This window comes from Ambystoma mexicanum, chromosome 12 (genome assembly GCF_040938575.1).
Source record: "Ambystoma mexicanum isolate Mex_15411 chromosome 12, UKY_AmexF1_1, whole genome shotgun sequence".
In the NCBI taxonomy this organism is placed as follows: domain Eukaryota; kingdom Metazoa; phylum Chordata; class Amphibia; order Caudata; family Ambystomatidae; genus Ambystoma; species Ambystoma mexicanum.
The window spans coordinates 790,541,882-790,566,279 of record NC_090936.1 but is presented as its reverse complement, the minus strand read 5'-3'; the positions used below and the strand labels follow the sequence as shown (position 1 = coordinate 790,566,279).

The following is a 24,398-nucleotide window of genomic DNA, read 5'->3' as shown; positions in this document are numbered from 1 at the left end:
GGCTGGCTATCCTCAAGAACCCTTCCACGACACCCGCCGAAAGGGACAGGTATGAGAAAAAGTACTGGGTCCCCGATACCGCCCCCTTGTGCCTCATGGCCCAGCCCACGCCGGACTCTGTCGTCTCGCCAGCGGCCAAGAAGAAGGCAGCGAGTGCGGCGGCTTCAACTTCTACTTCCCCGCCGGACAGCGAGGGCAAGAATTTGATCTCCATGGGACGACGAGTCATCTCGTCGGCTGCGACGACGATTGAGGCGGCCAATGCCTTAGCGATTGTGGCCCGTTATGATAGGGAGCTTTGGTTCAAGATAGCGCCGCTGTTAGACTTCCTACCGGACGACAAGAGGGCGGAGGCCCTACAGTTTCTGCAGGAAGGTGATGTGGCGTCAGATCACGCCATAACGGTGGCAACGGACATTGCCGATACCGGATTTTGCCAGCTGGGCAACGGGGATGGCACAGGGCGACGGACTTTCGCCAGGACGTCCAGACCAGAGTGTTGGACATGCCGTTCGACAGCAGCAACCTGTTTGGAAAGACGGTGGATGAGTCCCTCCAGGCCATCAAGACAGACACGGAAACAGTCTGAGCCCTAGGAGTCCTTCAGCAACGGCGGCCCTTTTGGAGCTCTGGAGGCAGACAGGGAGCCTCAAAGGGATCCAGCGGTGGCTCTACTACTTACCGCCAGGTGGCCCGCTCCTCATCCCAGGAGGCCTACAGGGGCCGCGGCAAGCAAGGAGGGTCTCGCCACCGTCGGCAAGGAGGCCAAGGTGGCAAGGCCTCTTCCAAGCAGGATTGAACCGGCCATAGCGTCGGGGCCCCCACCGAAGCACCCGGGTGGGAGGCCGGCTGACGAAGTTCGTCAGCGTGTGGGAGTCCATCTCCACCGACTGTTGGGTGCTGGACACCCTGGCCCGCGGACATTCACTAGAATTTCAAAAGAAGTGCCCTTGCATTCCTCCCGTGGCCAGGAAGGAGAATCACATCCCTCAACTGCTGTTGGAGGTAAGGGCGATGCTCAAGAAAGGTGCCATCGTGCTCGTCCCCAAGAGGCTACGGGGCTCCGGAGTATACTCAAGATACTTCCTCGTCAGAGAGAAGACAGGCGGTTGGCGCCCCATCCTGGACCTGCGTTGGTCGAACAAGTACATCAAGGGACAGAAATTCAGGATGGTCACCCTCCAGCACTTGCTGGGACAGGTGGAGGAGGGCGATTTCCTATCGTCACTGGACCTGGAGGATGCTTACTTCCACATCCCCATGCTAAAAAGACACAGAAAGTTCCTCAGATTCGTAGTCCACGGGCGTCGCTACCAATTCAGAGCCCTGCCGTTCGGATTAAAGTCGGCAGCCAGGGTGTTCACCAAGTGCCTCGCACCTGTGGTGGCGCGGCTGCGCCTGTAAGGGATCCACGTCTACCCCTACCTGGACGACTGGCTAATCCGTGCAAGGTCAAGAGAACTCTCCGTCGAACACACGGCGAGGACCGTTCGCCTGCTCACGGAGCTGGGATTCACCATCAACTACCCCAAATCCCATCTGGTCCCGTCGCAGGTGGTACTGTTTCTGGGAGCGAAGCTCGATACAGTGAGGCGATTGGCATCTCCGTCGGAAGAAAGGACGAAGGCCATTTTGGGCAAAGTGCAGCGCCTGTTAGCCACGCATGTGGCCAGAGTGAGTCCCTCCTCGGGATGATGTCCTCATGCATCTACCTGGTGCCCCTTTGCAGTATTTGGATGCGTCCGCTACAAGAGTTCCTCGACGCCCGCTGGACTCAAGCAGCAGGCAGCTTCGAAGACAGGATCCCGCTCGACGAGGAGTTCCGTCAGGCGATTCTATGGTGGGGTGCCCGTGCGCACCTCACGGCAGGCATGGACTTTCAGGCCCCGGGGTATCAGGAGACGATAACGACGGACGCCTCCCTGGAGGGATGGGGGGCCCACACTGGAGATCTCCACGCAAGAGGCCTCTGGCTGCCGGAGGAGAGGTCTTTCCACATCAACATCCTGGAGCTACGAGCCGTGTTCTGGGTGCTCAAATCGTTCCTTCCGTCCCTCAAGGACAAAGTGGTGAGGATCTTCACCGACAACACCACCACAATGTTCTACATCTGGAAGCATGGAGGTACCAGATCCCCAGCCCTGTCCAAGGAGGCCCAGGAACTGTGGTACTGGGCCGTCGCCCAGGGGATGTTTTTGGTTCCCTTCCACCTGGCAGGAATAAAAAACACCATCGCCTACTCACTCAGCAGGGAGCAGCGCTCGTGCCACGAGTGGGAACTACGCCAGGACCAGGTGGATCGGCTCTTTCAACGGTGGGGCAAACCCCAGATCGACCTGTTTGAGACGGCGACGAACTCCAAGTGCCAGAGGTTCGCCAGCAGGTTCGCACAACCGAGGAGCATGGGCCATGCTTTCTCGTTCCCTTGGGGTGGCCTGTTCCTGTACGCGTTCCCTCTGCTGCCGTTGCTGCTCCGCCTCATCAACCAGCTCAAGAGGTCCAGGTGCAGGATAATCCTCGTCGCACCGGCGTGGCCGAGAAAGATCTGGTCCCGGACCTTCTGGACTTGTCAGCGTCCCCACCTATCAAGCTGGTGACGGACGCGGATCTTCTCTCCAGAGAGGGAGGCGCCATTCTTCATCATGACCCAGAGTCGCTGAACTTGCAGGCTTGGCTCCTGCAGCACTAGAGTTTGGAGGATACGATGTCCTGGCTGACTGCAGAGAGGTTATTGCAAAAGCCAGGGCGTCCTCAACTCTCAAATGCTATGGACATAAGTGGAAGAGGTTCTCTGTCTGGTGCCGTGCACAGAAGATTAACCCTCTGCGGATTACAGCCCCTCAAGTATTGCCGTACCTACTGTCATTGGCCAAAGCTGGACTGGCACACGCCTCCATCAAGATACATCTGGCTGCCATCTCCCGATACACCAGAACTACAGGACGGGCGTCCTTGTGGTCTCATCGCCTGGTGAAGGAATTTATGAAGAGAATATTCTGATCGTTCCCGCTGGTGAAGGCCCCTTCCCTGGTGTGGGAGCTCAACGTGGTGCTGGCCAGGCTCATGGGGAGCCCCATTCGAGCCTATGCATTCCGCACCGTTGAAGTTCCTGTTGTGGAAGACAGCATTTCTTGTGGCCATCACCTCTGCACGACGAGTGGGAGAGATCCAGGCCCTATCTTGCAAGCCTCCATACTTGACTTTTCACGACACGAGGGTGGTGCTGAGGACGCACCCCTCCTTTATGCCCAAGGTGCCGTCGGACTTCCACCTCAACAAGCCCTTGGTGTTGCCAGTTTTCTTCCCGTTGCCTTCGTCTCTGGCCGAGAGGACTTTGCACTCGCTGGATGTGGCTAGAGCGCTGAAGTTTTACGTGGACCGCACAAAGAGTTTTCGGAAGACATCACAGCTGTTTGTGAACTTTGGACCTGTGAATCAAGGGAAGGCTCTCTCGAAGGCTTCCATTTCCAGATGGCTCTCCGGCTGCATCATGCACTGTCACCGGTTGGCAAACCGACCGCTGCCCGGCCGTCCGTGAGCCCATTCGACCAGAGCGATCGCTGCTACCACAGCGTTCCTGTCTGGTGTGCCCCTGCTGGACATCTGCAGGGCTGCTACGTGGAGGTCGACGCACACCTTCACAAGATTCTACTGCGTCGATCGGGACTACAGGGAGGAGTCCAGGGTCGGCCAAGCAGTGCTGCGCAACCTGTTCGCTTAAGGTGAGCCTGGTGAGGAGGTAAGTAAGAGATGCTTAATGTTGAGTTGTTATATTGCTTAATGTTGAGTCTGTTGCCACGTCCCGTGGTTGTGCATGTGTATACTGCTATGTATTCTTATATTCATGAGCATGTGTATCCAGGCCTGACCCCATGCTGGAGAAGGAACAAGTTACTTACCTGTAACTGTTGTTCTCTAGCATGGGTCTGGCATGGATTCACATGCAAACCCTCCCTCCTTCCCCACTGCGGCTTTTCACTTGGTCATACTGCCACTTTACGTGCTACTAAATCTGAGGATGGCTGCCAGGGGAGGGGCTTAGTGAGAGGGCAGTCATTGGCTGGGAGCAGTGTGACCCAGAGATCAGTGATTGGTTACTACTAGGAAAGACAGATCAGAAACAAAACTGATACTGATTTTTTCTTTACCGAGGATTCCCAGCCTGACGACTGGGAATATTCATGAGCATGTGAACCCATGCTGGAGAACAACAGTTACAGGTAAGTAACTGATTCCTTGTGCGCTTATTAGTGGGGGCAGAGGGAGCCCGACTCCAGGGCAGTTTGTCTGCCGTGGCCCCACCCTAACTAGCACCGGCCACTTAATGCTGTTGCTGTCCTGCTGTGCTGTCTTGTGCGCTGTCGCCTTGCTGTTTGTGCCCAGTTACGTTTGTGCATCCACTTACCCCTGTGCTGGACTCTTGATTCTGATGTGCCCTGCGGTGTGACGTATAGAGCTTCTCTTTGCTGTCCCCTTCAGGCATCACAGGTTTTGCACACTGCCTTTGCATTGCAGATGCAACTGAAGTGATTGATGTACTTGCTGCTGTCCCCAGATCTACTGCTATCAATCTTTCCATCCTTAATGCACGCTGTCTGTTATCCCACTCTTGCTGTCTGTGGTTGCCATCACGTGCTGTTTTCTCCATTCCCCAACGAAGAGTAGGTCCCTAAACTGTGGCAATAGTAGTGCCTACAATTCTTTCATTTATCTTGGGTCTACAGTCATGTGCCATCAAATTTGTACACTTCATTGTACGGTTCCTAGACATAAAATCGAAATCAATAAAATCGAAAGTCAAAATGTCGAAAAAATAATCTCGAAAAAAAAAAGTCGAATTTTTTTTTAATACGTTTTTTATTCGAAATGGGGGGGTTCCCCCCCAACTCCCCTTTTTTCTATTTTTTTTTTATTTTACCCCTTTATTTTACTTACCAAACCCAAAAAAAATATATAAATAATAAAAAAACAAATTCGACTTTTTTTTTTTCGACATTATTGATTCGACTTTTTTGTCATTCGACTTTATTTTTTCGATATTATGACTGGACACCCATTGTACTTCTAGTCCAGCATTAAACCGTTCCAAAGCTTTATAATGCAGTATTTTCCTTTTCACCACCCACAAAAATATATTTGTACAATTCTACGGAATTGCTCTCATATTTGAAAGATGTGGAAAGTGGGTGAAGCTGTTCAAATGGCAAACATTTGGCTTTGCCAATGCTTGCTTGTTCTAGTTTCAGATGCTTGTAAAATTATTTTGCCTTAATACAATTAATCTGTTTCTAGAGCCCAGATGAATATGAAGATGATGAATCGGGGCAGAAGGAGCGGAAGAAGGCAGATACTGTCACACAACAGAATACAGTTCAGAATGAATCTTACAACATAGACCCCAGTGAGTTCCATCTACAGCAGGTAAGCGTGTCATATCCTGCTCGTGTATGCTATCTGCTATGAAACATTTTAACTGCAGTAGTGAATTACTGAGCTTTTATATTTTAAATCTGGTTAGACCGCTTGAGTACTCTTCTTAGTATGGCTGAGCTTGACGATCCATCGTTAATTGAATTCTGCCAGGTTTCAGAGGGAAAAATGCACATAGGGGAACATTTGTAAATAAATGTCATTTTTAGTTGGGAAAAGGTGGGACTGGTCTTGTCATCAGAAAGTACCAATGCATGTATCATTTCCATGTTATCGCTCTATGAGGCGTCACATGTAGAATTGACAGCGTGTTGAAGATGGCGGCTAATGAAGTTCATACATCTTAATTGTCTGAGATGTGTGTGTGATATATTTATATATCTTTCCAAAGTCTCACGTAAAAGCGATTTTCAGGCCTAAAAGCATTCGTAAAAAAATGTTCCCTGAAGCTAGTTGTCTAAAAAATGTCTTTTCATATTATGAATTCTCATTTGTACTTTTAACTGGATGTGCCACACACAATAAAACCTATCCATATGATATTTGAGCATTTGCTACTTTATTTTAGCATCTGAAATTTGACTATATACTAGGACTGAAGTGTTAAAATTACTAACCTTGAGATAATATTTTATAGTGTGCTTTAGTAGGTCAGTAATTGTGATCAAAATCTTTGCTGAAATCATCTTGGTGGTCTTCGTCTGTTTGGTAACGAGTGACTCTCATCGCATAGTTTGTTTTCACCACACTTGCATAGAAGGTAGGTCGTTCCCTATATATTTTCCCAGTGAATTGCTCTGTTCTTCTCACATGAACATCTTATCTGTTGAATAGAATCTGGAGCAGGGGGGCGTGGCTAACTGCCATGTAGAGAGGACGTGACTTCGGCAAGCTCCGCTAGATGTGCCATTTATAAGCTGTTTTCTACGGCTCTGAAACATTCAATAAACCCTGCGAAGCACCACGATTGTTGTGGACGACTGCAGGAAGCAGCAGGACCCTCCACACTCGAGGGTGTAAGCCCGAAAGACTCGCTTTGGCCGCCCGCGGATTACCGCTCGGCGAGGAACCAAGATGGTGGCGTCACACACTGAGCCCGGGGAACCCAGCGCCATCCCAACGGACCGCGTGACTACAAACCCGCACAACCGCTCGGGAGAGGAGTAGGGAGAGCGACTGGGAGGCACAGCTGCCAAACGGTGAATCGGCAGCGTTGCATTGGCTATCTAGACACCCGAGGGACTGTGGACGATAGGCCCGACACAGGCCTCCGCACCTCGAAGCCGCGAGCCTCACCCGAGGCCACAAAAGAAAGTGCACTTTACTGCTACTGCCCTCAGCGACGTAGCCGGATCCAGGAGAATGTCGCGCTCGAACAAATCGACGCCGAAGGGGGCTAGGTCCAAGCAGCGCCAGACCACCATAGACGCTTTTACGGTCAACGGTCTCCCCGACCCCGAGGCCTCGGACACGGCAACTGTTGGGACGGAAACCGGCCCCACTGCAACGGCGGCTGACCCTAGCAACACCCAACTACTCGAGGCCATTAAGACATGCCAAGCAACAATGGTGAACAAAATTGACGCCGTGGCTACGGATCTGGGCCTCCTTCGTCAGGATTTCCGTTCCTTGGCTGGCAGCACCAAAGCGCTGGAGACCAACGTACGCGAAAATACGGAAGCAAAAACCCAACTCCTGCACGACGTAGATGGCCTTCAGCAGAGAGTCAAGAACTTGAAGGACAGAGCGGAGGAGGCAGAATGCAGGGCTCGCCGCAACAACATGCGGCTTCTCGGCCTGCCGGAGGGCATTGAAGGCCCAGATCCCACCAACTACGTGGAGAACCTCCTGCTGCAGGAGATTGGCGCAGAAAAGCTGTCGCAGGGCTTCTCCATTGAGAGGGCTCACTGAAAGAATGCACATACTGGGAGATAAACCCGGTAAACTCCTCGCCGGGCTCTACAAAAAGGAAACCCCTAGAACCCCCATTTGCCACATACTCAGACCTGACGGCACCATAGCGCACTCCCAGGCTTAGATCAACTTGGTCTTCTCCAAGTTCTATCGTGACCTATACTCCAAGACCCTGCCCCTCACTGACACCAAGATAGAGGACGTCCTGGATAACATGGAGCTACCCAAAATAGATCCACAGATGGCTGAAGCCCTACACGACCCAATCGCCCCCGACGAAGTAAAAGCAATAATTAGATCCTTACCATCTGGGAAAGCGCCGGGCATGGAAGGCTTACCTGGGGAATTCTATAAAACATATGAGGAGACCCTGGCCCCACTGCTTGCACAGGTATACAACGAGGCTTACGAGCGCGGTAACCTCCCCGACTCCATGAGAGAAGCCATAATAATCCCCCTACTGAAACCGGGAAAAGATGGGACAGACTGTGGGTCATACAGACCACTGTCTATGTTAAATGTGGATAACAAAATACTGACTGCACTCCTTGCTAATAGATTACGTAGAGCGATCCCCCTGTTGATTCACCAAGACCAAACTGGCTACGTGCCTGGGCGCTCTATCACCGAAAACTTGCGTAGGTTACATCACATAATATACAGCACCGAGCGAGGGCCTCAGAAATATGCTGACGCCACCAAGGCCTTCGATTCGGTGAGATGGGAATGGTTATATGCCACCATGGTCAGGATGGGGATCGGACCCGCCTTCCTGAAATGGACCCAATTGGTCTACACCAATCCCATGGCCAGAGTGCGCACCAATAAGTCATACTCGGAAAAATGGCCCCTCTACAGAGGCACACGGCAGGGTTGTCCACTGTCCCCTATGCTATACATTATTTCCGCGGAGCCTGTAGCTGCATATCTCCGACAGGAGTACGGAGACGGAGGCATCGAACTCAACGGGGAGACGCATCTCGTCTCTATGTACGCAGACGACATGCTGCTGTACCTGCACAACCTGGAGCATCTCCTGCCCTACATTTTAGAGACTTTAGATGGTTTCCACAAACACACGGGCATTCAGATCAATAAAGATAAGTCCTGTCTCTATCCCCTCGCCGCACTGTACAGAGAGGAGCATAGATCCCTGCCCCCTTTACACCTTCAATGGCAGGTGACATCGTTCAGATACTTGGGTGTCACCATATACTGTAACCCTAGCACCGAGCACATTCTCAACACGGTTAAGGCCAAAGATGCCCTTGCAAACTCCATGGAATTCTGGGATAAGCTCCCTCTCTTGGTGGCTGGGCGGGCGGGTCTCCTCAAAATGGTGGCACTCCCCCGATTACTGCATTGCTTTTCCAACGTCCCCTTCAACATCCCTCGCTCCTTTTTCAGAGACATAAACAAACTCTGCAGGGGGTTCCTTCAGCAGGGAGGTAGGCACAGAGTGGCGCTAGACATTCTCCATAGACCATATGAGAGGTGGGATTTAAAGGTCCCCGATTTCGAACTTTACTACTTGGCTAGCCAATTAAGGCATCGACGCATTGGATGGCAGATGAAATCACTTCTGACACCCGACTCCTCCAACCAGCTCTGCCTCGGCGGTTGCTCCGAGACTTACTATGGGTTGACAAGGGGGCCCTGAGACATTACCCATACCTGGTTAGACTTGGATCCCAGCTCTGGAGGTGGGCATGTAAATCAGTGGGGGCGACAGACCCATATTCCCGCAGATCCGCATTGCGGCAGTCATGGCTAAACTCTCATGGGGACACACAAAAATACGCACTCAGTGGGAACCCTATGGGGTGGCAGTATTAGGAGACCTCATATACGAACAGGAGCTCATGACATTTAATGACCTCAGCGAGTCCACAGGCCTGCCCACAGGCCAGTTTCTGCTCCATAGAGCAGTGGCACAGGCCATGAAGGACAGATGGCCGGAGGCCACCGACCAAATCATGGAGAATGATATCATTGAGTCGATGTTGGACACTGCTGAGGGGGGCCACGCAACCTCCAGACTATACGAAGCCCTACTGCAGGGCACCACCAAACAAGAATTTAAATGCAGAGAGAGGGGGGAGAGGGAATTGGGCCTTGAATTTGAGGACAAAGCATGGGAGAGAGTAACCCACTACCATAAGAACATTTCTAGAAATGCTGTCTCCAACTCATCCAACTGTACATCACCAACAGAGCCTACCTCTCACCTGATGCCATATCAAGGTTCAAAGAAGCCACAACCCAGATATGCCCCAAATGCAATGAGCCAAGGGTGGGTATGACCCACATGTTCTGGGGCTGCCCGACGGTCCAGAGCTTCTGGGCCCAGGTGAAGGAGAGGGTTGCAACCGCAGAGATTGAATTGGTAATTCACGAACCGGCAGCCTGTATTCTGGGAAGGTATAAACGAGACAGTAAGAACAAGCCCCTAAATAAACTCAAAGACTTGATATACATCACTGTAAAAGATTCATAGCCATGGGTTGGAAAAGCGCCAGTGGCCTAAGCGAGGCCCTTTGGTGGGGTGATCTCAAAAGATGGATCACAGCTGAGACCGCAGCGTGGGAAACAGCGATTCAGGTACAGAGGCTGGACTCCAGTGATGAACTACTCAGTTGGGTGGCGTTGACGGTGCCTCTGCTCCACCCGGTGGCTCCAGATAGCACATCGGTCAGTATGGACGGTCCCGACCCGACGCGTGGTCCACAAGGATAAGTCACTAATTGTTGAAAAACCAATAAATATATTGTTTTTAAAAAAAGAATCTGGAGCACATTGCATTTCAGAGAATGTGAATGTTTAATCATAGTCTGCCATGTTTAATCCATGTCCAGTTGGAAATGGAATTGTTGGCCTTGATTGGTCATTATGGTTCCAAATCATGACCTGGTATGAGACTCTCTCCATTGGAGGTATGAAAGCACTTTACGTAGGTGGTAACATTTCCGAGCTCCTCTGTTCCTAATACTACACGGTAAAGTGCAACTCTGCACATTTTGTTATACTGGTACTTGGCAAATGACTGCTTCCAGTTTATTCAGTACCATTGAGCCATTTTTTCTTGTGTTCCTAATGAATTAAGTGCCAAAAAGTGGACCTTCAGTCACTGTTGGGAATGCCTTCCAGTATGCAATTGTAACTTTCCCTGACAAAGAACATGTGTAAACAGACTCGACAAGGCATCACATGCTATTAATGCAGAAGCCTTTAAGGAGCTATGTGATAGGAATGCCTCTACATTGGAAATAATGCGTTTTGAAGTAGGTACAAAGACTATGAAAGGAGCTTTTTATACCTTCTTATAGCAAGATCTTCAAAGATCTACTTCCTGTGCAAATATCTAGTAAGGAGCAGTCTTCAGAGGTGATTTTGTTTTCTTGGTTCGTCAACATTGTGTAGCCCCTGTTTTCTTTTTTTTTTGCCTGACCCTGGGGTGAATGATTACCCTGGGCCAGAGATGGACCACACTGGCAGTACCCCACCATATCAGACCTGCCTCTCTGGTGGCGCGCTGTGCAACCTTCAGATAAAAGGTTTGTTAAAACAGGAGATGGGCCACAATGCAGAGTTCCGGATCTTAAATGAGGCACAGTACACCGGAGGGGAGTTTTGGTGCCCTATCAGACTTTTCTATAAAAAGAATTGATTTGTCAAACACCTCCAATACCCTCAGTTACTCTCATGCTCCACTTCATGTTCCCATTCTGTGTTTAGCACCGCCATAAATATGGTTAAGGGATACCCATGACGTAAACCCCTCTGCATGAAAATATTTAGCAGGTTCCCCACTTCTCCCTCTAAGCATCACTTCCCAAACCTCTCAACCTCCCACTTTCCATACATACCCTTCTCATTACCACCAATTTCATTACTTGGGCAGCTGCAGTCTGCCCCTATTAGTCAAGTCCACACTTGTAAGTCCACAACAGTCATTGAGTTAAAACTAGTCGAAACAGTATCATGGTTCATCTGTGGCTGCTTGCTGTGGGGCATCAAACATTAGACTTCCCCAACTTGAAACCCCCACTCTGCCACAGGTGGCTGTAACGGGGCACTTGCCTGTGCTTTATGGGGCTTTGGCAGCCCTTACTTCCTCATAGAGCTTTGGGAGCCCTTACTTCCTCATGGGGGTTTGTGAGCCCTTATTCTCCTTATGGGCATTGGGAGCCCTGGTGTCCACACATGGGATGTTGAAACCCAGATTTCCTCTGTGGTGGTGGTTTTAATGTCATTGAGCTCTGGAAGCCCTGGGTCCTTAGCAGGGCTTTATGAGCCCATATTCCAATGTTCCACTGTGGTGGTAGTTTTCAGTGAAGAGGGCTTTGTGAGCCCTTTACTTTTCCTCTGTGTTGGTGCACTTCTATTGCAGGCAGGCAGGGACGTCCAACTTGGGCCCTGGCCAGGTCCTTCCCACCCGGACGGGGCCTTCCTTCACCGCTGGCAGCCTGCGCAATGTCCTTGTCGCACTACACGTGATGTGGCTGGGCTCCGGGGAAGTTTTCCACTGCTCTCTCCGTTTGGCCCTAGGGAGAGTGGATTGCGCTCAGGCCCCACGATGGTGCTGCCGGTGCCATCAGGGTTTTCTTCCTCTTCACTGCATGGCCACGATCTTCACCCGTGCCGCACTGTGGGCACAGCCAGGGACTTCTCTCGCCTCTGGGCTGCTTTGACGGGTCCCCCGATGGCCTGTAGCCAAAAGGCCACGATCAGGTTTGGCTCGCCACCAGACGTAGCCCGAACTGGAGCATTATCTTCACCTAGGCTGAACACGCGGCCCAGGACTTTTCTTTCTTCTCGCTTGCCCGGGTGGCAACCGGGTGGCCCACTGCCTATCAGGCCATACACAGGTGGCCCTGGGTGCTGACTTTTGCAGGTTGTCTTCACCCAGGCCGCACCACACACGCATCCCAGGGCTTATCTTCACACTGGACTGCAGTTGGCAGACGCAGCCTGGCACGGCATCGGCGGGGCCGCTCACGGATGCGACCCCGCTCCCCCCTCCGGCAGCGTTGATCAGCTTTTCACCTTTTCTTTCTTTCTGTTCTTATCCTTTTGTGTTTTCTGTCTGTCCTCTTCAACTACATCTCCCAACTGTCACTTTTAGCAGTCCTCTTCTGTTAAGTCACGTCCATGTCCCTGCTTACTGACCGGGGAGACCGTCCATTGTCTATTAGACCCAGGAGGTATTTGAGAACATTTTGAGCAAAGATTGCAGGGCTATCTGCTGGATCCTAAGTTATAAGAGCAAAAGGCAGTTAAAACTTAAGTCCTGCTGTGTGGCAGAAGAAACGTTGGTGGAATTCTTTAAAAACAAATTAAAAAAGAACATAGATACCCCGACCACACTTGAGGGGATGATGAAAATCCATCAGCATGGACCATAATCTTTTAAAGGGCAGATATAGAAATAGTTTTCAATAGATTGAACTCACATGCTTGTGGGATGGACGAGGTGGGAAATGAAGTCTATAAAAACAATCCATCATCATGGGCTGATATCATGTTCCAACTGTTTACACAAACGGCCCTCAATGGTCTGTGTCCCAGATCATGGTCCGAGGCAATCTTAGTCCTCATATTCAAAAAAGGTGGCAGCGAGGATCCTCTGTTACCATCCCATTTCATTGATCGATATAGTTTATCTAAAATTGCCACTTTAGTGTTACAAGATCTTAGGACATGAGCCGAGACCACCTGCAAATCAAACTCCCTACAAACTGGGTTCAGAAAGGGTGTGGTGACATTGCTGAGAGAACTAGCTATATCGTCTGTTCCCACGGTCATTATACTTGGCGGCCATAGACCTATTGGCAGTCTTTGACAATGTAAACACAGTTCGTCTATGGACAAAACTAACAGCATGGGGGAAAGATCAAGACCTTCAGCACATGATCCAGATGTTGTACAAAGGAACCCCAGCAAAGGTGCGACTGAACACCCTTGGGGACCTGTCTCATGGTATTCAGCTGGAGAAGGGTGTTAGGCAGGGATGTGTCCTCGCCCCAACACTGTTCATTCTCTACCTAGCGGACCACTGGGATGTGGGCACGTCCTGGAAGGTGTTTGCACCCAAGTGGCCCAATTTGTTGGTCGATTGCATAGCCTATGCCGAGGACCTAATCCATATGGATTATACCCCGGCGGGTCTGCAAAGACTGCTATGCGATAGTCATATTTTAAAAAAAGGATGATCTGGCAGTGAATGAGAGTAAGCCATATGTAATATCCTCGCGACAAAAGAAACTGAAATGCCTTGTATGGACATTGAATAAGGTTAAAATATCTAGAGCAGATTCACTGTTATCTGGGGTTTGTAATTGCGACTAAAGGTCATGCCAAAAAGTGTGAAGCCAGGATTGAAGAGAAGACACGCTTATGTAAATCACTGACTAAAGCAGTGAAATCAAAATTATGCGCGTACTCATTGATACCAGTAATCGATTATTACGAACTAAAGGTGACAGCAATGATCCTATACGGGAGTGAGTTAGTAAATTTCAAGGACAAGATATTCCTGGACAAATTAGAGGGGAGAAAATGAATATACACTTTGGGGCTCCCTAATTCAGTCCACATCAGTTTCATTAGGTTGGAAAATGGGCCTTACCTCGTGGTGGGCACAATACGCCAACAGGAGCATCTCACTGTGGCTTAAGCTACAGAGGGCAGACACATCTAGCCTGGACTCGCACAAAAACAATCTGTTAGAGGGGATCTAACCCTGCTCTGATAAAGTTCAAAAGGATATGCAGCACCTTCTTTAAATTGGTGGAAAGTGAGGGTCGCGAATCTGATTACATGATTAAAAATACAATCAAACGATGGGACAGAATGGTGGACATACAGGATTTGTTAAGAATGGCTTTATATAGGGATAAAGAAATCCTATACATACCGGGGGTGGAGTGTATAATGTACTTAAATGTCCCCTTCGCAAGTAAATTGCGAGTTTTACCTCAAATTTCGATTAAACTGCCTGACGCTAGAGGTCATTGGACCCAAACTAGTTGCGTAGGTGCAGGATGTGTGGGTCAGTCCCATTGGAAACCTTATTCTACCTGGTAATGGACTGCCCCAAGTTCAGAGATGACAGGATTTTGGGGCTCTGACCTTTTATTCACTTGGTTCTTCATAGGTTCTTGTGGCGAGCCTATGGAAGAGACTTATGCTAACATCTCAACTGGCATTGACCTTAGCGCTGGTAAACTTTCTTCACATTTTTATTTGTGATATTACCGGTATGGTGCAGAAAGGGGGAGATGAGATCCAGGAAGGTGAAAGAAGTAAGGGAAATAATATGGTGGATGCAAGATCAATTGGAAAGATGACCTTTGGAGAAAATTATTTTCTTTGAGAATCTTCTGCCTTTTTTTTCTTTCCCTGCTTCTACCTTCGCAATGTTGTCAGATCTGTCTCCATTTTCTTTCTTAGTTTCCTTTGATTATGCATGAATCTGAGAAAATGTTTAAGTACTGTAGATGATAAGAAATAACTTATGTGAGGATAGTAAATGTTTTTATTGTTGAGATGGAATATATGAAGAAATTGTCTAAGGTGACTTGTGAACGGAAAAAAACGCAAATAAATAAAAAATAAAAAATAATCTAGCTACTGTTTTGGGCCACTACCTCCCACTTTTCTCCACAGCGAAAGCGCTGTAGGCCTGTACCTTGACTCTAGTTGTATTTTAAATCTAGCTATTGCTTTGAGTCACTATTCTATAACCTACCTATGCTAAAGGAAGGATATTGGCCTGGGTTCTCACTCAGAACCTCATTCTAGAAAATGTAGGTTGCAATCCTTGCCCCTGGTCTTATCACTATCTTGTGGATTGAAGTCTGTCAATACCCATTTACCACAAAAATAGAACTGAAAGGGGTTGGTCTTCCTACAGGAATCTCCGTAAAATGACCCCTGCTGCTATGTGCCTATTTATTCTAACCAAGATTAAAAACCTACTAAACTTGAACACATCCAATGAGCTGGCTGCGCCATATTCCAACACTCTTGAGAATGCTGTTAATCACCTGATATCATGCTTTTTTTAAAAAAACAATGTTTATTAATTCCAACTTGATAACCATACATTGTAGCAGCAAGTATACATTTTGATTTTCATGTAGTTTCATGTTCTCCCCCACCCGCTTCGCCTTCCCGAGCCTACCTCACGGTTCCGCTTCCCCAACCTCTCCTATGGGCCCCCCTTGCTCCTCTCCCTCTGAAGAGTTGTCTTCTAACGGGATTGCCGTGTCAGACCCAGACAGCGTAGCTAATGTTTGCTTCCAGGCAATCAACGTGTCTGCTTCACTCCACACCACTCTGGAGGATAACTCGGGGGCAACATGCTCGCCTTGGAAGCAAGATGAGACGAGCAACACATGTTCGATCCCCGGGCTTCTACTTTCGGCCTTCTACTCGCCTGCCAGCCCATTGCTATCCTGCGTTTAGCTAGTATGTACGCCAGATCCTTGAGTTTACTCACGTGTTTCAATTTACGCTGCCTGGGGAACCCCCTACCATGCATGCCCAGAGGTAGTTCACTTCCAACTTTATCTCCTTCCCTGCCATGAGGTGGGCCACCTCCCCCAGAATCTCCTTATTTCAGGGCATGCCCAGAACATATGCACCATTCCTGCGTTCACCTCCCCACATTTTGGGCATGTCTGTGTTCCTGCGTTTCTAAACTTAGCTACCTTCTTAGGGGCCATGTATGCTCTGTGGGTAACATTTAACTGATATGTTGCAATCTCACATTCCTCGATACTTTCTTGTGGTATCCCTGTACCCTCACCCACAACCCGTCTCCCATTTTTTCCCCAGCCGCCGCCTCCCAATCTCGTCTCGTCTGGATCACCTCCTTCCCCACCTTATACATCAACAGTTTGTATATTCTGGAGACCTCCTGCCCTCCATCTGACACATCATAGAATTTTACAACCAAAATTTAGCAATCTTGTCCATTCTTCCCGCTGCGATACTGGCAGCCATATCCACTCATTCAGAAAATAAGGAGTACACTCTTCTTTCAGCAGTTTGGACTCTGGTGTCGGATCCTCCGATAACCACCTTGCTACGTTTTGGAGTTGGCTAGCTAAATAGTATACCTCAAAATTGGGCAATCTAATGCCCCCTAGGTCATATGGATTCTGTAGCTTCCAGGACGCTATTCTATTCCTGGAATTGTGCCATATGAACCCCTGCATATACTCTGGACTTTAGCAAAGAAATGTTTCGGTATCATATATGGTATGTTCGCGAAGTAGTTTAGTAGCCTGCTTTTTTCAAGTCTAGACACCGCATTCTCTGTTTCGTTTGTGTTCAGCTTCAACATTGTGGTACACATCTATCCCCAAGTATCTGAATGTCTCGGTTTCCCATTTAATCTGTAGTACCGGCAGTTTATATTGTGGTATTACCACATATCTGCCTAGGAGGAATATGCTGGATTTTTTGGGGTTAACCGTTATGCCAGACAGCATCGCGTATCTCTCCATAACCTCTACAATATACTGTAGGTTTTCCTCAGGATACTTCAAGTACAGCAGCATATCAACCGCGTACATCGATATCAGATGTTGCCCTCCCTTCGTGCTGATCCCTACTTCTCCATATTGTTGCCTCAAGTATATCACCAGGGGTTGCAGTGCTAAAATAAAGAGCATCAGGGACCATGGGCATCCCTGTCTAGTACCTCTGCCAAGTTGCCACTGCTCTGATATAGTCGCTCCCGTCTTGACTCAAGCCAATGGTTTGCTATATAGCAGTTGGAACCACTTCAAATATGCGGGCCCAATACCATATTCCTTTAAAGCAGCCATTAACCAGGGCCATTTACTGAGTCGAATGCTTTCACTGCATCCTATGAGATTACTGCTACCTCTTGAGAGCCCCCCCTCTGTCTGCTCTATAATGTGATGGAGCCTCCTAAAGTTATCGGATGTATTCCTGCGCGGAACATACCCCATCTGGTAAGGATGTATGAGTTTATTTATAGCCGGTCTCAACCTATTGGCCATCACTGCTGTATTTTACTGTCTTGGTTGACCATCAATAGCGGTCTGTATGATCCGCAGTCTGTGCTCGGTTTATTATGCTTAAGGAGCGGAATGAATCTAATCGCTTCCCGAACGCACTCTGGCAACATGCCCCTGTCAAATGCCTCGTTTAGCATTGCTAGCATTGGGGGGAGGAATTCTGCCCTGTATGTTTTGTAAAATTCACTTTAGAGTCCATCTGCCCCTGGGGCTTTGTTCGTGGGTAGCAGATTAATCGCTCCTTCTAATTCTTCTAATTTGATTGAATCCTCTAAGTTCTCTCTCTGTACTGCATCAAGTTTGGGAAGATTAATCTCTGTCAATGTTTCCAGCACATCAATTTCCTCCCCCTCAGTAATGTCTGTGTACAAACGCTGATAGTACTCGAGAAAACACTTGTTCCACCCCTTCCTGGGTATCTCGTATCTGCCCATCCATCCCCTGCATTACTCTGTTTGTCTTGGGGTATCACTTTTATACAACCAGGCTAGTAATGTGCCTGGTTTATATCCTTCTGTGTGTTGCCTTTCTACATATTCTTTATAGTTTGTTTCATAGTCTCTCCCAGTGATCCTTACAATCCTGCTGTAGCTGGCGTATGGTCTCGTCCTCCTTGGGGGAATTCACACCCTCCTGCATTTCGGTCTCCACTTTCCTTTCTGCGTCATGCAATTCCTGTATTATACCGCCCTGCAACCCTTTTGACTTTGATATCACCACCCCCCTCACCACCACCTCAAATGCCTCCCATAGTGTACCGGCCAATCCTACACTACTGGTGTTGTGATCAAAATACTCTCGTATGTCTTTCCTCAGGTCTTCTCTAAACACTGTCTCTTTCAGTGCCTCAGCCCCGAGTCTTCATGTCGGGATTCTCACCCTAGGGGCAAGTTCTGCCATGTTGTTAACGGCGAGTGGTCTGAGAGGACCATAACTTTGTATTCCGCTTTCATCTGCCCCCCCCCCCACGCCCCCATCTCTGATGCAACAAATATATAATCTAATCTGGTGTTCAGGTTTTGTGGGGAAGAATAGTGAGAGTATTCTGTTCTGTGGATGATGCATCCTCCACACATCCACTAGTCGAAAATCACTTAATAGGGCCCTCAAGGCCTTAGCAACAGGGTTCGGCCTCCCGACCTTCTCATCTGATCTGTCGAGCTTGGGGTCCAATGTGCAGTTAGTCTCCTCCCCATATAACTGCCTCGTCAATATACGGGCTAATCTTGGTATATAAGTTCCTGAAATAGCCTGTGGTGTCCTGATTTGGAGCATAAACGTTAATGATGCTCACCTCTCTATTTTCAATTAACCCCCTTATTAACACCATCCTACCATCTGTCTCTAAGGTGGACTGTAATAGCTGAAATGGGACATGTGGTGCTATCCACGTTATGACCCCACATTATGACCCCTCTGGCGTATTCCGAGTACGCTGCTCCTATGGTGGTCTCTTTCCATTTACTAGCCACCACCTCTTGCTTATCTTTGGTCAAGTGGGTTTCCTGTAACAAGGCAATATCTATTTTCTGTCTCTTCAGGTACATCATGACCTTATTCCGTTTTATATAATTATTCAGCCTCTGACAATCCAGGTCGCCATCTTCAGGTCTCCCATCTCATCAGTTCCCTCCTCTGCCCGCCTCCACTCCTATCCTCCTCTTACACAGTGACTTGTGATTGTAGGCTTGCCCCTTGCCAACTCCCCAAACTCCCTCCCCCTCTCCCATTTCAATTCCCTAACTGCCCTTCTCCCTCCCTCCCTCCCTGCCCGTCTCTGCCTGGATCCAACTCCCCAGGCCCTCCACCCTCCCATTACCTCAACTCCCCTCTCCCGTTCCCCCACCCTTCCCCACCATCCCCAACAGTAGCCCAGCTCCATCCCTGGATTTCAGGCTACCCCACATCTAGCCCCTTTCCGGTAATACCGATACTCTGGACCCAGCAGGGGGATACTGTCTTACCAGTATTACACAAAAGCTACCTATCTGGGGTGATAGTGTGTCCCTTGGTGCTGCTAACCATAGGCACCCCTTGTGTCTCATCGATCTAGGCAACAACCTTTTACACCATTCACATATCCATGCGTCCAAGTACAGACCTTTCTAGCTACTCGTAATACCATCTGTATCCCAAGATCAATGTTTCTGCGATACTCCTTACCCCTTAATACCCCGTTGTCTGACCTACGGCTCAAAGAAATGCAGGTTCACTTATCCATTCTGCCGTGCGTCTGGTCATCTTCTCCCGCCGGACAGTTTCTTGCGTCCAACCATGCTGTTGCATCCTCCAGAGTGTTAAAGAAGAATGCCTTATTCTTGTGGAACACTTTCATATTCGCTGGGTACAGTAGCATGTATTTATAGCCTGCCTTGCGCAGTCTTCGCTTAATTGACACATAGTTCAACCTTTGCTCTGCATCAGGAAAGTGTAATCAGGGTACGCTGTTATAGTTGCAGATGCTCTGCTGATCGTTGCCCCTATGCGAAAATGCTCCAAGATCTTCTCCCTGTCTTTATAGTTCAATATCTTGGCGATTATCGGCCGTGGGGGAGCTCTAGGTGGCGGCTTTCAGGTTAGGGCCCTTTCGCTTCCTCCGCCCTATTCTCCAGGTTGCGCACTCGTTGTTCCAATATGTGCACTTCTTTTGGCATTGGCTGTGCTCTTGGTTGTGTTAGCCTTCACATTCTTTTCAAGTTCTCATGTGTGCTCTGCCAGCGCTCTGAATCTTGTCGCAATAGATTCATCTCCACTCTCACCGCGTCAATCTTATATTCGAGCGAGGTCTTCAGTTCAGCAATGGCGGTACCCATTTTGCAACTCCCACAATGCCTTTAATTCCTCAATGGCATCCAGGATCTGCCGGTCATTGCATGTTGGGGCTGCCTCTTCGGGGGGATTGTGGTCCTCCGAGGTATTCCATATCTATGACAGTAATCACCACAGCTGTACTGCTTTTGGAAAATGTCCTGCGTCGGTGCGCCGTCCTCGAGGACCTCCTCCGACGGCCGACGTCACCCGATGTGATAAGTAGGACGCACGATGCCCGTAGCCTCAGTTCCGTTTTTTCCGCGAACGTGTTCGCTTCGTGAATCTCGGTACGCCTCGACTCTTTGGAGTTTCTGTTGTTCATCTCGGTTCTTCGAACCTGTTGTGTACGATTTCCTTGTGAAGATGCCTACCTCGTCTTCCACATCGCGTCCGGGCTTTAAGAAGTGCAGGGACTGTGGGTCCAAGATGTCGGTCACAGACTCGCACGACACCTGCCTCTGGTGCCTTGGGGAGGCCCAAGACACGGATGACTGTGTCGACTGCCAGTCGCTCACGTCCAAAGCCTTGCGGGAGCGCAAGAAGAAGTTATCGGTAGGTAAGGTGTCCAAGCCCCGAAAGTCGAGGTCTGCAGGGCTTTCGACGGATGACTCGAGGGTGACTCTCCGCGTCGTCGTTGGAAGTCCAGTGGGTCTCAGTCCCGGAGTCGGTCTCGCCACTCCTCTGCCTCTTCGAGGCATTCCCGGAAGCGCCGCCATCGGTCACCTTCCCACGTCCTCATCCGAGGACTCTGCCCGTCGGCAGGTCGCTTACCCCACCAAGCAATCGACACCAAAGGAATGGGCTACCTTCGGGAAGAAAATGTTGGCGAGTCTCGAATCGCAGGGCACTGGTCCGTCCGCGCCTCCGAGTGGGGTCAGTCGTGATCAGCCGAGAGATGCCGCTCGCACGCCTTCGGGCTCGGGTGGTCATCACGATTCGCGGGAAAGGTCCCGCTCGGACAAGGGGAATGGTTCTCAGCATGCCCAGTCCAGGTCCCGGTCCTCGATGCGTTCGAGACCGCGTGAACCTGTGAAGTCTTCGAGGAAGACATCGACGCCTGTGGCGCCGCGGTCGTCGACGGACTTGCTCGAGGCTCCGCCTCCGAGGAAGTTGTCGACGCCTTCGGCGCCCAGGATGTCGAGGGACACGCTCGCGGCTCCGCCTTCGAGGCCTGTATCGGCGCCTCGTCTGTTGTCGACGCCGATTCTCTCGACGCTGGCGCTGATTCACTCGACGCCTTTCGAGGCTGTGTCGACAGGGGTACCCCGTGGCTCGGGGGAACCACCTAGAAAGGCTCTGGCCAAGGTCAAGCATGGCTTTGGTTCCAGTTCTATGCCTTCTTACCGCCATCTGAAGTTAATTTCGGAGGTGGATGAGGGCTCTGATGATGGCATGGTGCCTGACACGGTGCCTGATGAGATTCTCTCTGGCCATAGCCAGTTTGAGGACCTGAGGCAGTCCTGCATGATGCCAGTGGGCTGGACACCTCTCCAGAGGTGGAGTTTTGTAGGCCTGAGCCTGGCACTCATGCCAATTCTTCGTACCGGCGTCTTATGTCATGGGTCACCGAGTACTTAGGATGGTCTGCTCCCCCAGGGGAGTTTGTTTAGGATGACCATACAGATATCCTCGACATTGGTCCACCAACTGACCCGGTACTGCCATTCCATATGGCTCTGCAAAGAAGGGTGGCAGTGGCTTGGACTGCTCCGGAGAGTCTCCCGGCAGTGAGCAAGTCTTTGCCGCGAAAATACTGCCCAGTCAGTAGTGACCCATGCTACTTGTCCAAGCACCCTACTCCGGAGAGTTTGGTGGTGCAGGCGGCTACGGCCCCGGCAAAGTAGGCGTCATACCCTACCATCCCTCCTGATAGGGACGACAAGTGTTTTGACGGCTGGACGAAGAAAGTGTTTTCTGCAGAGGGGAATGACGCTTCAGGCGGCCAACTCCATTTGTGCCTTGTCTCGTTTCACGCACACTCTGTGGAACTGTTTCCTTGGCGGCTGAACATATTCCCGAAGGGGATGAACAGGATGGTTTCCTTGCCATGGTCTAGGATGGCAAGGATGCTATGTGTGAGGCGTTCAGTCAGGTTTGGACATGGCAGATTGCGTCAGCCGGTCCATGGCGGCGAGCACCATGATACGCAGGTTTGCGTGGTTGCGGAAATCGGGGTTTGCTCTTGATGTGCAGGCCTGGCTCCTCAACATGCCCTTTGACGGGGAACATCTTTTTGGCAGCAAGGCTGACGAGAGCCTTGAGAGGTTGCAGACCTCCAAAGCTGCAGTGAGGTTGTTGGGTGCTGCAGTTCGACAATCTCTGCCTTTTCGTCCTAGGGGACAGCAATCGAGGGAAGGTTCCTTTCGTTATTACTCGTCCTTTGGTAAAGCGAGAGGAGCTGCCAGTCAAAGGGGCCACCGTAGGAGTGCCAGAGGTGGAAAACAAGGTATTCGAGGGGTCAAGGCCGCTCAGGCTGTTGCCTCTTTGCCCTCAGGCAACGCCGCAGCCGCTTCAGGTCAGTCATGAGGCCATGTCCCATGGTTCGCCGGTTGGGGGAAGGCTGGCACAGCATCTTGCAGAGTGGCGCGCCATTACTTTAGATGTGTGGGTTCTGGAGCTCATAACCCACGGCTACTGTCTTCCTTTCCGGCAGAGGCCTCAAGACAATCCACTGGGGAATCTCTCTTTGAAGAGTCCGGATCCGCTCCTTGCGCAGGAAATTCGATCCCTGCTGGAGAAAGGCGCCATAGAACTGGTGCCTGTAGCGGAGAGAAACAAGGGATGGTATTACCCTTATTTTTTGATTTCCAAGAAAGACTGGGGATTGAGACCCATCATGGACTTGCGTGGTTTGAACAAGCTCCTCAGGAAGGACAAGTTACTCTTTCTCAAGTCCTCCAGGCCCTTCAACTTCAGGACTGGTTGGTGTCTCTCGACCTCAAGGACGCTTATTTTCATGTGCCGATCCATCCGAAGCACAAGAAGTACCTGAGGTTTGCGGTTGGCGACTCGCACTTTCAGTTTCGGGTCCTGCCGTTCGGATTGACCTCCGCCCCGAGGGTCTTCACCAAGCTCATGGTAGTGGTGGCAGCGCACCTCAGGAAAGGGGGGATTCACGTCTACCCCTACCTGGACGATTGGTTTATCAGATGCACGCTCTCCCGAGCAAGTCCTGGATCATCTGTCAGTCACCTGCCACTCCCTCCACAAGCTGGGCTTCTCCCTCAACTTAAAGAAGTCCCATTTGACCAACTCAGAGGCTCCAGTACATCGGAGCAGTGCTTGACACGTCCCTGGGGCAGTGTTTTCCTCCCCAGGTGAGGGCTCATCACATTCAGCAGATGGTGCGCAAGTTTCAACTTGCCCAGACTCTCCCAGCGTTCAAGTTCTTGAGACTGCTCGGCCTCATGGCATCCTGCATTCTTCTGGTGCCGGAGGCCAGCTTGCGGATGAGATCTTTGCAATGGGCACTCAAGCTCCAGTGGTCTCAGTCCTCCGGCAGGATGTCGGACCCTGTTCAGGTGCCGTCTTCGGTCGCCCAGGACCTTCTGTGGCAGGTCGACAAAGGCAATCTGATGAGGGGGGCTCCATTTTGGCTTCCCTGGCCGGAGGTGAAAATCGTGACGGACGCATCCCTCGTGGGATGGGGAGCTCATGCTAACGAGTTGACAGTCAGCGGTCGTTGGTCTCTGTCGGAGTCCTGCCTCCACATCAATCTGTTGGAGCTGAGGGCCGTCAGGCTAGCCCTGAAGGCTTTTCTGCCGACTGTGCGAGGAAAGAATGTCCTGATCCTGACGGACAACATGGTGGCCATGCACTACCTCAACAAAAAGGGGGAGGTGGGGGAGGCCACTTCTCTGTGCAGGGAGGCAATGCAGCTCTGGTTCTGGGCAATCCAGCAGGAAGTTTCGATATCGGCAGTTCATCTGGCAGGAGACGAAAACGAGACGGTGGACGCTCTGAGCAGGCAGAGCGCGATCTCTCACGAGTGGGAGTTGGCTCGGGAGATTCTCCTGGAGATCTTCGCCCTTTGGGGGACCCCTCAAGTGGATCTCTTCGCCTCCAGTGTCAACCGGAAGTGCGAGAGGTTCTGCTCGTGGGAATTTCCTCCAAACGGCGCCTTAGGAGACTCGTTTGTGGTGGAGTGGTCATTCCCACTGTTGTACGCGTTTCCTCCAGTCCCCGTCA

At 50.4% G+C, this 24,398-nt stretch overlaps 1 protein-coding gene across 3 annotated transcripts in view; it reads left to right on the top strand.

Moving 5' to 3' along the window:
* Nucleotides 1–24,398, top strand: part of PAWR (pro-apoptotic WT1 regulator) — a 561,175-nt gene that overhangs the window by 230,240 nt on the left and 306,537 nt on the right. For all 3 annotated transcript variants that reach the window (XM_069629285.1, XM_069629286.1, XM_069629287.1), the window contains exon 3: nt 5,293–5,421. In XM_069629285.1, the coding sequence (XP_069485386.1) occupies nt 5,293–5,421 (129 nt within the window). The remainder of the gene's footprint in view (nt 1–5,292; nt 5,422–24,398) is intronic.